The 17,810-nt window shown below is 45.4% G+C and overlaps 1 protein-coding gene across 1 annotated transcript in view; it reads right to left on the bottom strand.

Moving 5' to 3' along the window:
• stim2b (stromal interaction molecule 2b) overlaps positions 1-15,851 on the bottom strand; it is a 39,441-nt gene extending 23,590 nt beyond the window's left edge. The window contains 1 exon segment of the mRNA XM_080518799.1: positions 14,978-15,851. Within this exon segment, the coding sequence (XP_080374925.1) occupies positions 14,978-15,110 (133 nt within the window). The 5' untranslated portion in view covers positions 15,111-15,851.
• Positions 15,852-17,810: the final 1,959 nt, after the last annotated feature.

The raw sequence follows: 17,810 nt of genomic DNA, 5'->3' as shown, positions 1-17,810 counted from the left end.
CGCCGCGCAGCGGAAAAGCACAGATCACTTCCACCCTTGAGGTTCAGACAAGAGGTTTTTCAGGTTTTATCTATAATCAACAGGAAATATTATCAACACAATACGTCTGGTTCAGATAAGCTTTATTGCGACCTCGTCCATCGGTCTCATGTAATGCTTGACAACGAGTTATATCACGTATTTGCTTAGGTTGCCGGGGAAGTTTGCATAGCCTTGTTGTTTGCAGAGCACACATCGAGAGTCGGCTGTTTGGTTACTTAAAGACGCGGAATTGAAGATTTGCACGCACCGCACGAAACACACGGCGCTCTCAAAGCATTTCAGGGTCATCGTGACAACTTGCATTGTCCAAACGTCACCATCGTTACTACTTATGTGTAAAGATACGGGTGCCCACAATGTACGTAGAAACAAAGTAGTCCATTTACACACACACGCAAAAACTCGTCCGCACCCAATTCTTTTGTTTCGCAGAAATGTCACCCCCGACAGTCGCAGACTTTTACAAACAACTTTCTCTGATGTTGACGCCTCCATTTGTTGTCACATCTGTCCTGACGGTAGCAGCCAGCGTCCTAATTCTGTAATCTTGCGTGTGTGCTGAACCCTTGATGAACCGACTTCTCTTCAGAAGCTCACAGACAAAAAAAAAAAACAAGATATTTCCAAGCGCGTACAAAAAAAAAGGAAAAAGAAAAATAGTGTCAGTCTCGCGTAGTATTTAGGCATGCAATTCAGAAATCTGACATCACAAGCTTTTCCTTCCCATGTGGCCTATTTTTGAGTGTTGGAATACTTGGAGGGGGGTGGGGGGGGGGGGGTTGTTTGCACTACAATGAGGAATCATGTGACGGGAAGCGGCCGTCGGTGACCCCGAGTGTTCCGGCGGGACGCACGCCAAATCAAAACAGCTGGGACAAGCGGTCCCGAAAGATGACAAAATTGGAAAGCACGGAGTTATTTTTAACACGTCAGGCTCCCGGTTGTCAGGATGTAAAAGCTCAACAATGGCAGAGGTCTCCCTAAAACACACACATACCACACACACACACACACACACAAAGCAGGGAAAACAGTTGTAAAATAATTTACTTTGCTATAACTCACAGATGCGTGCGAGCTGCTGTCACAGAGGCCGGTGGATTTGCTTCAAAAGAGTTTGATACCAAAGCATTTAGTTGTCAGCTGCCTACTTTAAAGTGAATCTCAGTACTTGACAAGTTTAGGTTGGTTTTTTTTGCACATTATATGCATGTCTTTAGGAGGGTGCTGTGGCAGGAGAAGCAGACTGTGTCTGCCTGGTTCGCTACACTGGAACATTTCGCCAATATGTTTACACGGTTTAATCGATACGGCAAACATAAATCTGGGTCCAATTCAGAAAATCTGGGGAAAAAAACAAACATTTTGTCTCTTCGCGCTGCTCCCGAGGCTGTGTAAGTGTCCGACGCTCTAATTAAATAAGCCCGGTCTTCTTTCGGCGCTGTGATTCTCTGCACTTCAGATCTGTGATCAAAACCCTCAGAAATCTCAATATACACACATCTGATCTGTCAAGATGTCAACTGAAGGATTTGTTTCACTCCGGTCTGTAGTCTCGTATCCAACCAAGTATTTTCAGAGTTACACAGCCTTCAAATCAACTATCCCTCTGTCCCATTTTCCCCACTGATATCCAAGAAATGGACAAGATCAATTTGATTAAATTATGTCGTGCCACTCTGCATTGTGCCACTAGTCAGTTGTAATAATGTATTGAAGTCTTGAAGGATGAAAGCATCTCATATTGATCCCCTTGGTAAAATTATTTTGTTGCATTTCGAGTGACATATAATTTAAGTCTCTCCCTTTGGGCTTAAATAGACAGAAAATTAAGATTTCACTTAATGGCTTCAACTGAAAACTGGATAGTGATTGATAATAAAAGAACGAGTTTTGCGAAAAAACAAATTCTGATGTGTTTTCCATCAAGACTGAAAGAATATATTGATATGAATACGATGAATTGGACAAATGTGGGTCCAGAGCAGCAAACAGTGACTCCAGGGAGACTGAGATCCCCACCAAGGAGACCAAATCCTGCATGACGAACCCGATTCAGTGCAAGAGCATCCCGTGCACTGGTTGGGTGAGGGCCGAGACATCGCGGAATTAAGAGAACGGGATTTGGCGGAACCGTCATCTGACTCCGGTCACCGGAAAGCGGTCTGAAGCTCCATCTTCTTAATCACAAACTGCTGGAGATTTCGCAGGGTTGTCAGCTATTTCCTGCCCACACACACACACATACGTCTATTCATACAGACTTCAAGGTGTCTGAACGACATTTCAAAAACGTGATGCGCCAACCAGGGACAAAGACACGGGTAAACAGATCACAGACGAGCGCCAGCTCTTCATATTTCATTTTTGAGATTCTCTTGCAAAGAAAGCAAGTCAGGTGACAGGTAGTCGTGGTCTGACTGGTTTCTTCTTCACCAACAACTCCCGAGGGTGGGGTAGATCTGGACGTGGTAGCATGAGCACCGTCTGAGTAGAGAAGGACTTTAAGGTAAAAAAAAGAGCTGCTTAAAAGGAGCTATTTTTGCATGATTGCACAAAGCCTGACATAAATAGTCTCGTCATATAGCAAATAGTTTATTTAAAGACGCGCAGCTCAGAAAAGGAAATCATCCTAACCGTCTATTAACTTTATAATGATTTAACCGCTTAAAGCAGGGCGACAAAATCTCTGTACCAACAACTGTAGAGCAATAAAATACGTTTTCATGCCCTGCAGACACCATCTTCCTCTCTCTCTATTTGCAATGTGTTCCTATGCAACGGCAGCGACCGCAAGGCGGCCTGAGGCCCCGCCTCTCCGCGTCCTCTCCATCATCGCAGCGTCGGCCATGTCAGCGGTTCATTAGACCCACTGGCTCCTCGGCTTTCGAACGTTTACCACGCACGCACGCACGGGCCATATGGCTATCAAATGGAACTTATAAATTCTTGCAATTTATTGATGAGTTACGGCTGAAAACCCCGCGCCTGGCTCCGAGGCGGCGCCTCTCGTGTCTGACCCTGCCCAGAGTACACGGCCCCCCCACGCGTTTTATGAATCGGGTGAAAAATGCACTTAATAAACCCACCGCGTGCTCCAGATTGTGTGAAAGTGAGGGGAGGAGTGTGATGTCGGTGGGTACCAAGACCTGTCCCCCTGCAACCGGTGTCCATATGGCGGCGGCGTAAATCAAACTGACGGCTAAAGTATTAAAAGCCAGTAAATAAAGCTTCTGAGAGTCTACCATTTCAGCTCATCAGCAGCCATTAATGAGACACAAATATCGTTAGCCGGCCTACAAATGCCCCCCAGCTATTGCCGGGAGAGGTGTAGTTGGTTCAAGAGGACGAAACCGGATACGGAAAGTGTTTCTGGGTTACTCTCAGTTTGCACAAGCTGTTAAAACGAACGCGGCGAATGTTTGGAAACGTGGCAATGGCAACGGCAATCTCCGTGACCGGGGCACTTTTCTGCAGAGTAACGTCGGGAACAAACAGCCGGGCGGCGAGGTTTGCATTTGAGCTGATGCTACCACAACGGGCAAGCGACGTGCAGAGAGTCGCCGCTTGCTTCCATAAACTCGATGCAGATTTCACAAGAAGACGCCCACATGGAGGACGAGACTCGAACGTAGACGACGCGCCGCGGAGCCACCGGCTGGACTGCACATGTCTGCGGCGTGTCTGAACTGAACCCGACCCACCCTGAACTGGATTAACCTTACCCGTGGCAATTTGCTGAACGCGTGACGCAACGAAAACAGCCGATCCCGCAAATAATCATCATCGAGGTGGAGGCTGACCGGCTTAGGAGGTTCGCATGCTATGGATGTAAGCCGTCACATCTGCTGCCCTCACGTCCACACCCACTACAGATAGTTTCTCCGTCTGCACAGTGAAGCTGGTGTGAAATTACAGGCCTGATCTGCTGGGGACGGGATGGATGGATGGATGGATAGATGGATAAAAAAATAAAAAAATAAAAAAATAAAAAAATAAAAAAATAAAAAAATAAAATCAGGCTTCCTGAATCCTGGTTAATCCAAAGAAGCTCGTTTCAGATTGCAGGTGAACTAATGGGCTGAATTCTACAATATAGAGAGGTTAGATATTTGATGGTTCTTTCTTTTTCGTGTGTGTATATTGTAAATACTACACATAAAATAAGAATATTTGCAAATGTTGAATGTTGTGTAACAGACTGATGTAAAGGTATTGAAAGGCAACGAAAGGGTAGATATTATACGAGTGATTTTCTGCTGCTCTTTTCTTTCAAAATGTGTTGAATTTGATTTTTACTTTTGAATGAAATAAAAAATTATAAACAAACAAACATCTTTTTTTCTTTTTTTAATCAACCCGTGAGTGATGAAAATACATTCCAGTCCGTCAAACCAGTCCAAATCTTCTTGAATAAATAAATAAAACAGCTGTGTTTTTGTCTTTGGTCTGTTGAACCCAGAACTCAAACTGGTACAGAGGAACCACCCCAGTCATCTTCATTAATACTTCACTTAAGAGTGCAGTTGGGAAAAAAAAAAAAAAAAAAAAGGAAAGAAAGAAAATATAAGGGGGAAGAGCAGGGAGAGCAACTAGAGCAAATCATGTAAAAAAAAATCTGAGCCAAAAACTTCCAGAAAAGGAGACACTCCATGCACCCTGGCGTCCCAGGAATGTTTCAAATACGGCCCTGAACATGAGGTGTGCGGCCGGTTTCAGAGGATGAAGAGGAGGGGAGAGAGGAGAGAGAGAGAGAGAGAGAGAGAGAGAGAGAGGGGCTGAGCACTCGTTTAATTAGCCAGTTCGGCCTCCGACATGCTCCTCTGGATAGGAGGTTAATGGCTTGCATGTCTACTGAGAAGCGAACCAGCGGAGCAGACGCTTGGGGATCACATGCTCGACTTCAATAGTTAACAAAGAACAATGAATCGCATGATGAGGCTCATGGGTCACGCAAATTAAATCCCTGTAGCACAGCGACTGAAGAGTCGGGACCCGTCCAGATGATCTGCGCTGATCTAAATCGCACACATGTGGAGACGAGATGCATCTTGGGTAACGCCAGCAGGGATTACATGAAGACTTCCCCCCACTGGACCACTGAGAAATTGTTTTTTATTTATTAACTCAAAACCTATCTGCAGTCAGTTTTGAATTCTGAACAATGGTTTGGATGATGAGGTGAAAATCGAAATGTCTTTTTTTTTTTTTTTTTTTTTTACCATTTAGTACAGTAGTTGATCAATTTCATAACGGCGTGGGATGTTTTCCATGTGACCTCGACCACACTGATCCTATTATTTGCGCCACTCAATGAGACGGCTCGTGTTACCGGTGTCTGGTTGTGACGGGAAGCCGAGCTCATGAATGGCGTGAATAACTTTGAAAGAAGAAAAAAAAAAAAAATGGGACGAAACACAATTCAAGGGGAAAAAAAACCCTGCAGGCTGCTCTCTCTTGGTGTAAAATTTGTCATCTTGAATGTTTACATCCTGCCGGAGCTCTTTCACGTCGTTGAATAAGAAGGATGTCATTTAACATGTGTTTAGGATCTACAAGGTGACGTATAATGTTTGGGACGTCCCAGTCTGGGAATGCCACGGATGGAAGATCTACAACTAACAGTAGGTTTGGCTCGCTGCCAGCATCCTGTGCGCGATCTTCACCTTCCTGCTCGACAGGATTTGGCTGTTTTTGTTATTTTTACTTTGCTGCTCATGGTTAAGAATAGGTGACACATCACCTGCCATTAAATCACATCAATGAAAGTCTGAAAGAAAAAAATAAAATATTATTATATAATAATACCAGTGTTGATGATGAACAGACGCCAGAAAATATTGACCATCTCAGAATTGGCAAAGGGAACTGATCTTTGACCCATTTGTTAGTGGAGAGAGAAAGAAAATGCTTGGAAGTTAAGTATTTTTTAATCCGATTTCCATGAAGTGTAGATAAAAAAACCTCAACCTTGTATTCTAGCTCGATTCAAATAATGAAGGAAATGCAGGCTATAAGAGTGAGCGGAGATCTTATCAAAGTTGAAACATTTTTACAAAATAAACAGATTCATTACACAGTAATCAGAACTACAAAAGGAGGAGTAGGCGGAGCTTAGACCGGCTATTCTAAATAACAGACATCGAAAGATCAATAAAATTATATAAACAGGCCAAAGAAAACTTTTTCATTCAACTTTTTCAAACGTTTCATTACAAAAACACACAGCAGCATCTACTAGTGGCCTGACATGAAAACGACATTGTTTTCAACGTTTCTGCCATTTCTGTGTTGAAGAGCCATCGCAGTGAAAACACAAAACGTGTCTGGAAAAGCACGCAAAAACAAAGTGTTTTCACCTAAAAAGTTGTGAAAACTTATCTCAGTTCTAATAATAAAGTTCTTCTAAGCTGTTACAGAGAAAGTAACTGAAAAACACTTTAATCACAGCCATAATCCTTTAAAATGGAGCCACTGGTGTCTGTTTGCTGACGATCTAAAGCAGGAGCATGACCACACCAGTAGATGGCAGCATAAGCACCAACCCGTGTGAGTCATGGAAACCGAATGAGAGTCAATGGCGCTAAGTGCTATGCTAAAGCAAACATTCAGCTACTTCATAGGGGCGGCTTTACGAGCTATGATTAGCATCTGTTCAGGTTTACTTAGCAATAAGATCAGAAAATGTTTAACAAGTCAAAACCGTACCTAATTGTGATTCTTTAAATAGTGACAAATGATCGAATTCGCTGAAAAGCAGATATCGCGGCTCGCTCGCACGTACACGTGCACCCTCCATCGGATCGTCTTCACCTTTTTTGTCGTCGATTAGTTTTGAGTCTCCACCTTATGCTCGGTCTCTCCTTGTAAATTATTTTGCTATGAGCACAGGTCAGTGCACAGTACGCCGGTGGAGACAGACTTGCGAGGGGACGACATACCAAAGAAATCCACACCGCTCTTTGCCCCTCTTGCCCAGGCCACCACGTCACGTGCCCCCTGCTGAGGGAAAGTCCCTGAAATCAGAGGGGACTGCTCATCGCATACAACATCTAACTTTGAAACCCACTCAAATATTAATAGATATTGCCTGAATTTGAATGCCGAACAAGAAAAACATCTCATTTGTTGCGTTAATGCATGAAGCCAGCTCAATCAAAAGTATTCGTATTAAAAGGATGTTGATGAGTCCCACGGGTAGTTAGGTTATATCTTCGTTTCTTACAGAACAAGGAGATAATCACTATGAAATGACAAATGCAAAGAGACACAGAGGCTATTTTGGACATCAGTGAAGGACATAACATTGGCTTCTTCCTGTGTTAAGGTGATGAGTATTATCACGGCAGGCTCCCCTCTCTCAACAGGACGAGGCTGCGACCCACGGCGGCCATTTATACCAGACTTGCCTCAAGGGTGCAAATGATTTTTGTAGCCACACAGTTCGTCGCATGATCAGGAAACTCCTGAACGGTCTCGTTTTGGCCGAACAAAGAGCAACGATCCGTCAGTGCCGACTGCACTTCTGTTTCTACCTGTGTGCAGAAACAAAACAACTTTAGATAAGAGGATGTGAGGAAGAGAAACAGGAACCAACAACACTGTCGCATCAGTGGCTGTTTCTAAACCTTTTTTTTTTTTTTTTTCCTTTTAATGCTTGCTGGTATTTAGTGCTGCCTGGGTGTTGGTTGTCGGAGGTCTCTCATGCCCGACAGCTCCCACACTGCCAACGAGGGGATCAACACCTTGGAGTGTGCTGGTGAAAAACAACAATAGCCCCCCGACCTACGCACTCTGGGCAGGGTAAGGGGCAGACCCTGCCACTGCGGGCTGCTCACGGCAGGAAATGCTGTCCAGCTGAGTACAGTGACCTACATCTCCTGGGGGAGGTGGGGGAGTGGTGGTGGCGGGGGTCAGGGTTGGTGGGGGGGGGGGGGGGGTGGGGGGGGGGGGGCTTGGTGCAAGAGTGCATCAGCTTACTGGCTGCCAGTGTTGTCTGGTTATGAATGAATTATCAAGAACACAGGAACGTGTGTATTAGATTCCTAAGAATGTAAATTGAGGATTTGATTGTGCCTGGACTTTGAGTTCAATGATGGTTCTACTGTGTCGTTTTGTCATGGGGATTCAGGAAAAACTAATATACAATGGGAATGATTGGAAGGCTAATACGGGGATTAGTCACCTAACAATGCCCACAAACGGAGGATTCAGGTCGTTGCTTGTTAGTGGCGTTAAATCCAGCCTCGGCTCTCCATCGTGGACTGAACCATTAAATAACCCCCCCCCCCCCCCTGCTCACACAGTGAAGGATCTCTGTAGGAAGGACCCCCACGTGTCTCTTCAGTCTCAGGTCAATCACAACAAGGCTGCACGATGGAAAACAAACATGGAAAACGTTTCCACTGGCTTTAAAAATACACTTGGGGGGGGGGGGGGGGACTGATTAGGTCGGATCAGAACCCTAAAGCTCTCAGATTGAGATGGGTGGCAGCTGTTCCTACTTTTGGGGGAATGAGAACGTAGAGTAAAGACACATTAATGTGGCTTTTTGATGAAAGATCTGACAAGACAAGTGAATATTAGCAATCCTGTTGAAAGGATATTTCACATTATACCAATATTGACTCTGTTTGGGCGGCAGAACAACACAGAAAAACTCCTGTAGACTATCATGGGTTAAGAAGTGGAGAATCATTAGCCTGCATCTTTCTTTAGGCTTCATGATTAATGTTTTACTTTGGGAGCTATAAATGACACTAAGGGCCATAATTTTTGCGTTTTTGTTTCAGAAAAGTTTCGCATTTACACAGCAATGTTTTGAAAACGATGTCTGTTTACACTGAACTGGCAGAAAGGCTGCAAACCCCCGAGTTGGATCATGTCGAGCAAAAGATGATGCCAATTGCTACACCTGACGCAGCTTTTTAAAGGGTTCATATTATGCTAAATTAATTTTCTAATGGTTTTCCAACAGTAATATGCGTCCCCCATATCTGGGAACCCAGAAATGAAGAAAGCCTGTCATCTCTCTCCCTGCTTTGTTTCAAATTTTAAAGTGTGTAGCTCCAACCAATCAGAAATCAAAAGCCTATATAGTGTCATCAGGGGTTTAGCCAATTACCCCCCCCCCCCTCCCCCCTCCTACCCCCCCCCCCCCCACCCCCCCCCCCCCGAACACAATCAGGCAGCTCTGCTCTGGCACATGGCACCACGAGAGGGGAGTACTTCCTCCTCTTCCCATAGATGGGCATGTGTGGGCGGAGCCAGTCCAGCTCACACAGACACAGCAGATTCTGAATGCAGCTCCTATGATCCAATATTCAAATGGATGAAAAATCAAGGAAAAGTTGGATTTGGGGGCAATAAACTTTGAATAAAACGTTTTTGGACCAAGGACACCATGTGGAAGTGTTGCAAAGCCGGATAATGTGACCCTTTGAGACATTTAAAACAATAATCTGAAAAAAATTCAGTGTATATAAATAGTAGTTTAGGGTAATTTTTAGAAGAACTATACTGAGCTGGGATCAGTGTGAGTTTCGGGTTGATTGTGGTCTTTATCATGTCTGTGTGTTTGATTTTTTTTTTTTTTTTTTGGGGGGGGGGCTTATGAGGAACCCCTCAGAACAGCCTGTTCTCATCAGAAAAAGGAAATGGCTTTGCCTGTTGAGCTGTCCTCTGCAGAACCGGCACATTATGACTTACTTCGTGTTCCTGCTGTCACTTTATCACTATTAGCCCCCGAGCTAAGCCAAAACTCTCTCTCTCTCTCTCTCTCTGTCTCTCGCTCTCTGTCTGTTTGTCTAAGCAAGGACAGAGGACACCCCCCTTCCCTCTGGTGTGCATGTGTGTTCGTTAGATATAAGAATTAGAGGGCCGGCCGGCAGCGGTAGAAGCAATGCAAAAAATGCAAATTCTTGCGCTCCCCGTCGTACTTAAGCACGCAGTGGTCGAGATAGGCAAATGTTAGAGCTCCCTTCCAAACACATTTAATAATGCAGCCACTCAGCTCTGACATAGCCGTCGTCACCTCACACTTACCTGTATGAACACACGACACTGCCATGACACACTTTTAGATCATGTTCGAGTACGAAAACAAAGTCAAACATCTTGTCGTGACTGCTTTTACTGCTTTTGAGTCTGAGCAACTAAACCTGAAGCTCCCCCCCCCCCACCCCCCCCCTCCTCGTATGTGTGCGTTACATAAAGCTCATGCTAAAGGGGGAGGACGTGTATCTGAGTCGACTATCATCCAGCAGGCACATTACTCCAGGACTGGATGTTCTCTGAGGAGGAGCTTTGTTTGTTGAAACGCCAAATCAAGCAAAACACCATTAAAACAGGGGAAGATCACGTCCCTGCTGCCTCTGCAGACACCCCCCCCCCCCTCCCCTTTTGACAAATGTCGCTTTCTTTATCTACTTTTGAGCATCCGCTGCCTTGAGTTACGTCTTTAGTATCACCCATAGTGCTGATTTATGAAGTCTATTGTTGAGGATTTGAAAAGGGGGGGGGGGGGGGGGGGCTGATGTTGATGCATTTGCTGCACATGCAAGGTAAATTCACAATGAAGTGACAGAACTGCACAGCTGAAAACACCGGCAACTGGGACAGGCGGCTGCTGGCAAGGACGAAACTTTGAAATATGCCACTCCAATTTCTTTAGACTGCGAAACGAAATTCACACTGGATGACCTTCAATTGAAATCTGGTGCCGTCGGTTGTCGGATGTTGATCAAATAACTCACCGAGTTAGTGTTCAATGGTCCTAAAACAAGTGCATAAGCTGTAGTCAAACGCCGAGGAAGTCAAAACTGCAGAGTCATCCCCCCCCCCCCCCCCCCCCCTCCCCGTCACCGAAGCCGTGGATTTTCTTTTTTGCCTGTGTGGACTCGTTCCCTGGTCTTTGAAGGAGGCGAATCACAGGTGACCCAGCAAATGTTAAACCCCGACCCCACGGTTTCCCCCGGCTGACTGCTCACAGCGGGATAAATGGCAGCTTTGAACCACGAGCGGCTTCAACCTGGACTCTAACCTCCATTATATCAGGGTAAGAAGCTCCCTCAGTACCGCTGACTTTGAGGGGCAATTAGACACAGACCGAGATGAACCTGTGGACCAGTGTGTGTTGAAATATCTGCACCCAGAACAGTTTATTACCACCTGGATCGTGTTATGCAAGTTTGTCAGTGGGCTAATATTCCTAAAAATGATCAATATTGTGGCCACTGCAGTTTCTCAGTCAGACCTATAAGGAGAAAGTGCTCATATTGGGGTGGCACCGTCCCCCTGTCAATGAGCTTGACTTGGATTTACATAATTTAATTGGTTATTTCATTACCCTACACTTCATCATAAAATATTACTTTTATTTGATTTAATTTATCATTTACATTGTTATGAATTTCTTCTGATTTCAAGAGATGTTTTACCATCCCTCATTCATGGTGACACTGTTGCATTAATAAGAAAAATAAATGTAAACTTGTATCTAAACAAAACAACTTGGAATACAATGGAAAATAAAACATAATAAAAATGTCAAGTTCGAAACTTTAAATGTGGAACTCTTAAAAAACGTTCTCAATTCATTGTTGTCCTTTTTTTTCTTGTTTTGACTAATGATAATAAAATTAATATTTATTTAAAGAAATCCTCACTACAAAAACAAAACAAACAGAAAAACTATGCATTTTCAGGTAAACGTGGCCTAAACCTGCACTGTCCCTTTAAATGTGTGAAGGAAACATTTTTAATGGCAAATAAATAAATAAATAAGCCTTGAATGCCAAGGTTAAGAACATTTGAAAGCATGATGGCCAAATACGGAGGCTGGGGTTTTCCTCGCACCGTCACGAGACCGGAGGAAAGGCGGCCGACCTTTTCCAGGGAGCCGCGCGGGAAAACGGGCGACGGTACAGTGACGTTCTACCGGCATTGTATGAAGCCTCCATTCTCACCGCCTCAGCCACGTCTCATTGTTTCCAAGGGGAGGGGGCCCAGACGTCGTTCCCCCGGCGCCTTTTTCATACAGCCCCACTGCCGGCCGTGGAAAAGGCCAAGTGTGCTTTTGCCATATTAATCAATACGCAAGGGCTCGTTTTCAGGAGCGGCTCGCCACTTGTAAAAACGGACAGTCGTGAATACCCAACAGCTGCCTGGGATGAAGTTTATTACTTTCTCCAGCAGGGTTGAGAGACGTGCGCGGAAGTGTTGGGTGGACATAAATACACAAACGAGTCAGTGGGCCTCCGTTTACAAGGCGTTCTGTGTCTTTCGTCACAATGTCGGCCGTGCAGATCATTGACTGCGCAAACAGCCCAAAGCGAGAAAGAGTTCCAAAAAGCAAACAGGTGAAATTACCATTTTAAATGTACTTTCACGGGAGTTGCACAAGAAACAGTATTTGGGTGGATTGCCGATATTTGCACTGAGGACACTTCTGTTTGAACAAGTGGGCAGAGAGAAGCGTGGGGGCCTGGCTGGAGGGAGAAGCCTCATCGGCGTGTTTGTCAGTGGGAATACTACAGCCACGTCAACACTCAATTCCTTATGAAGCTAAACGGCTCATATTTGCATGAGCAAAAAGTACACAGCGGAGACGGGTATTTGTCAAAGTAAATGTGTCACCGAAATGCTCGTTGTGGGGAAGATTTTCACGTATGTTGAGCAGGACATGGACTTTCATGGAATTGAAAAAACTGAATGAATACATCCTTAAATGTCACAAAAAAAAAAAAGGAATTCCTCGAGCTGCACTGTTAGGGAAGCTTTATATCCATCCATATTCTCCCTGTGCTTTGCTTCTTTCTAATACAAACACACGCGCGCTGGGCTAATTGGCGCTCACAGAGGTATTAGATCTGTGATGGAATGTAAATATTTTCCTGATCCGAGACAAAGCATGAAGGAAATCCTCATTTATTGTCTCCCATGTCACATCGCCCACCAACTATAAAGACATTAAAGCCGCTTTGCATTAAGAAAGTGTCCAAAAAACGGGCGGCCCGATGATGAGCAACATCATGCGAGCAGCTGTTGAAGCCACTTAATTCAAGGTTAAGGAAAAGGTGGAGGGTAAAGACGCCAGTGGACAGTTTTGCGGAGGGAGTGAGGGGGGGCTGCGTCTGCCGGTTCGCCGTCACGTTTGAGGCTTTATTTCTTGAAAAGGAAGGAAAAGGCTCAGCGCACGGCCGTAAACAAATCCACACACGGCTGTCAGAAAGCATTAGTGTGATTGTCACATTGAAAATATTTTATTTATTTTTTTAATAAACGTGGCGTCCGGTTACATCACCGCTAATTACTGATGCTAAAGAGTATTGTGTGACCTGAAGTCTTCTCTCTCTGTGTGCTCATGTTGGGCTACGCTGCGAGTGGAAGACAGTGAGGGCGCTGCAACGTGGAGGAAACCGAGTTGTTTGGAAAGTTAAAGACGGGAGACATTCAAGGAAACAATTCCAATATGAAACTAACTATGCCGAGTCTCGCTGACCATCTTAAAGGGACAGAGATCTTATTTGACGATGGGTGAAGACGGGAAGGGGTGCATGTCAACCACACAAAGAGGCAGGAAGTCTTATTCAAACCTATGATGAAAACCAACACATGGAGAATATATTAAATCTACAGGGAAAGTAGGGCCCGATGGGTCAATCGGCTGATTATGGCCATTGGAGCTTAATCGGTAACGTTGGCCAATTGACACCGATGTTCACTTTTGACTAATCAAATGCAGGGAATCGTGGCGTTTTTCTGATGCCCTTGTGTAGAGGACATTACGACTCCTTTCATGTCACGCTCCAGTCACCTCACAACAAAGTTAACAGAATATTCTTCATTCCCTGACATCAGAACCCCCCCCCAACAAAAAAAAAAACCCACATCAGTCAGGCCCTAATGGAACTCAGAGCCGGGTCTTCTCGCTGTGACGAATGAGTGTCAGCCGCTGTACAACCATAAAGCCCCACAGAGAACCCATCTATCCATCTTCTAGACCACTTATCCAACTTAAGGTTGCAGGGGGTCTGGAGCCGATCCCAGCGACGGCATGATACGTCCTGGACATGTCACCAGTCATCACAGGGCAAATCACACAAGGTCACATTGACACCTGCGGGCTTTTTTTTTTTTTTTTTGGTTTGTTTGTGTCACGAATTAGCCTCGTCGAGTTTTTGGACTGCAGGAGGAAATCAGCAAAAGGAGCTGGACTTCAACTCGCTGATAATCACAAATAAACTGAGATGTTGATATTCCCATGGAGGCCCCAGGTCGGTACAAGATCATAAAATGAGCAGGTGTCTCTATTTAACCTTGTCAAGTTCAGGTAAGCGCCACGTAGAGAAAAGAAAAAAAACTAAAACAGTTAAATGAACACAGGATCATTGCAGCTAGATTAAAAAAAATAACAGATGCAAATAGATGGAGATCACCCCCTCCTGTTGTCAACAGTACCTGTAGCAGCGATCAGCATGGCTCCTGACACACAGCCATGTAAACAGAGGGCATTGAGCGTGGGGTTACTCTGCATCTGATCCTCCTGCACATGCAGGATTTATCAGTGCGCACAAAATGAGGAGAGAAAAAAAACAAAAACGGGGGTCTTTCTCCTCAACAACCTTGGTGGCACACGAGGTGCACCATTACAGTAAATACCCACAGTGAGGATTGCAGCCTGCATTCCTGTCATGTCATGCATTCTTGGGTAATGTACAGAAGGGGAGGGCAGAAGAAGGAGAAAAAAAAAAGGTGACTGTCGACATAAGATGCATCACTTTGCATTAATGCTCCTGCGCAGGGCATTCCTCGGCTTCCCCCTGAAAGCTACTGGGAATGAGGAGGTGAAAAAAAGAAAAAAAAAGAGAGGAGGAGGAGGAGGGTGAATGGGAAATTGTGCACATGCATGATCCGACATGGGTCCGGGTCTTACCTGTGGTGACTACAGTGTCGGCATCAGGCTGGTGGCTGGGTAGATCATTCGAGTAAGTGCACTCCAAGCCCAGTACCGCATAGATGACGAGTCCACGGAGCAATACATTCACCAGCTTGTGGATGTAACTCATGGTGGAGATCTAGTATCCGAGATGGGTGGGTGAAATGTCAGGGTCACACACAGCAAGCAATCAAACCTGTCTTCTTTTATTTTTTTTGTAGAAGTAAGACAGAGAAAAAATGTGTCGTCACGATGTAAAAAAAAAAAAAAAAAAAAAAAAAAAATCCTGCAGTCGATTTGTTTGCAAGTATATTTACTATTAGAATAAAAAAAATTAAATAATAATTAAAAAAAAAAACTAAAAACCTCTAGAGGGCTGTTCCAGAGGGGAGACTGCTATCACAAGCAAGCTCCCCATATCTCATCTGTGTATTCAGGAAAAAAATGTTAAAAAATGATTTCAAAAATGGCTCTAAAAAAGAGGAAAGCGACGCACATGCAGCCGGTGTGGAGGGATCCCCTGTCCTCGCCGCACAAAAACAACATTAAATCCTCACGGGGAGCTGCGAGTTGGGGACAGACAGTCTCTGTACTTCCACGTACAGTACACAAACACCGGGGACCGCTCCAGCATATTGAACTCGCGGTGTGTCTCCGAGGTCCGCCTCTTCACCGGGAAAGTAGCAGCTCCCTTTGCATCAAAACCGGATTCGGGATACAGTCCGTCTGCGAGACGAACCGACTTCACGCGACATCCGCCGAGTTCGAGTCAGCTCGCGCTGTCTTCCAGCCCCCCCGAAGGTCTCCGAGTCGCACCGAGCGCACACGACATCCGCCGAGTCCCCGCACGGAGGGTTTTAAAGTCTGCTCTCCGGTGTGTCCCCCTCCTGTCAGATCAGCTGCTGCTCGCCGGCTGATGCGGAGAGCCGAGCGGGGCGGAAGTCAGTATGCAAAGCGGTTTGACATCAGGAGGAGGAGGAGGAGGCGGAGGGAGGAGGAGGAGGAGGCACGGCTTCAATTCGCCCGCCGGTGTTTCGGATTGACTGGTTTCCCAGTCAACTGGTGACCGATTTCCTTTAGCGTCCCTTCTTGCTGTTAAAAACTCGCTGTGCGGGTGACAGCCTGACACATATTCATCAAACGAGATGAAAATAGAGCCCCACAAAGGGTCCGACACTGTGAAACTTTATCGTGACTGTGCTTAACCGGCGCTACTCTGGTTTATAACATCCGCAGCAACATGGGACTCTGGAGGAAGTGGTTCACCAGTTGACCGGGGGACCCCTCAATCCGAAACACCAGTCCGGGGGCGTCTGTTTTTGTCATTTAGCTGGGGCTCCAGCGGCTCTCGTTGAGCATCACCCCGCCTCCCTCCTGCGTCTCCCCCCGCTGGTCACGCACAGGGAGTCGAGCCCTTTAACACTCACCGGGGGCGCGGCTGGAGCAGACAGGAGCTCCCGGGGTAACCTGTGTGCCCGGAGACGATGAGGAGGATGCGCGTGGTACCCTGCTCCATTGTCCGAGTGGTCCTCTCCCCTGATTGGCTGGACTGTCCCAACATGGCACGATCTGATTGGCTGTCTGAGACGCCCCTTTCTTTCTCTGTGTTTTTAAGATGCTGTGCGCGGGACGAGCGACCAGCACAGTAAAGGACAATACCACAGTTTTCCCCCCATTAAGGCTCTTTAGTATTAGTATTTTGGTTTCCCACAAACATGACATGTATATATTTCTATGAAGGCTGCATGTTCACGCCTTACCGAGTGGATTTTGGTCTTGCAAAAAGTAATTCGTTATTACTGTCACATACGAAATGAACCACATTTGAATCAGTTCAGTTGTACATACTATACAATGACCGTATCAACTTAATTTTTAATGAAAATAATTTGAATGCATTTGTTTTTGTATGTTCTTCTGTTAAATGCACCTTTTGGCCTTCTGGCAGTGAGAAGGACATTTTAGTGGCACTTATCATGACCAAGGTATGACATATCCCCAAAACCATTGTATTTGAAGTTACTTAGTTATCTTAGATTGTCTGTCTCGATAATGTCCTCTGGTTGATGGACTGTCTTAAACTGGCCTGCAATGAGCGTTGCCCTAAACCCAGTATCCTAATATCTATCCATTTTAGAAGATATAGGTTGTTTTTTTTGTTTGTTATTTTAATAAATAGTGACATGAGAAGAATAATACTCTGTCCCCTTTGGATAATGAAGGGTGCCAGATTAAAATCTTATCAACATGGATTTAAACTGCTTCTTCTTCTTTTTTCTTCTTTGTAACTGCAAGCTGATTGTCTAAACTTTCTGAGCTGGCAGAAGTTGCTTGTGATCAGGAACTCCTAACCTGGGGTCAGGAAGCAGAGGTCGTAGGAGTTGATGGACAGAAGGCACCTTTGCGCTGCGATGCGACCGCCGATCCACATGGAAGGACCGCCGTGAGGAGTGACCCTCCACAGTGGGTCGTAGGCGTCTCGCGGGGGGGAGGGAGGGCAGAGGAGGAGCATGACTGATAAAAGAGTCAGCCGTGGGAGTCCTAGCAAACAGGTGGCAGATGTAGCACAAACTGGGAAGAGGAGGAAGGGAGGGGGGGGGACGAAAGAGAAGAACAGCATAATTCGATACGAGGGGGCAGTGGGGAGGAAAGCAGCCAACAACGAGGGAGGAATAGAGCAGATGCTACAAGTAGGAGGAGAGGGCCGGGGGGCTTAGTGCAACCTCCTGTCACTCAGCCACTTTGCATTCATTAGAAAGAACTTACAAAACACCTTGTACAAATGTCATGTAAAAAAAAAATTCTAATAACTTGAGGGGGAAAAAAACTC

Source organism: Blennius ocellaris, assembly GCF_963422515.1.
Source record: "Blennius ocellaris genome assembly, chromosome: 23".
Classification (NCBI taxonomy): Eukaryota; Metazoa; Chordata; class Actinopteri; order Blenniiformes; family Blenniidae; genus Blennius; species Blennius ocellaris.
The sequence above is the reverse complement of the archived record's forward strand: the minus strand, read 5'-3'. Positions and strand labels throughout refer to the sequence as shown.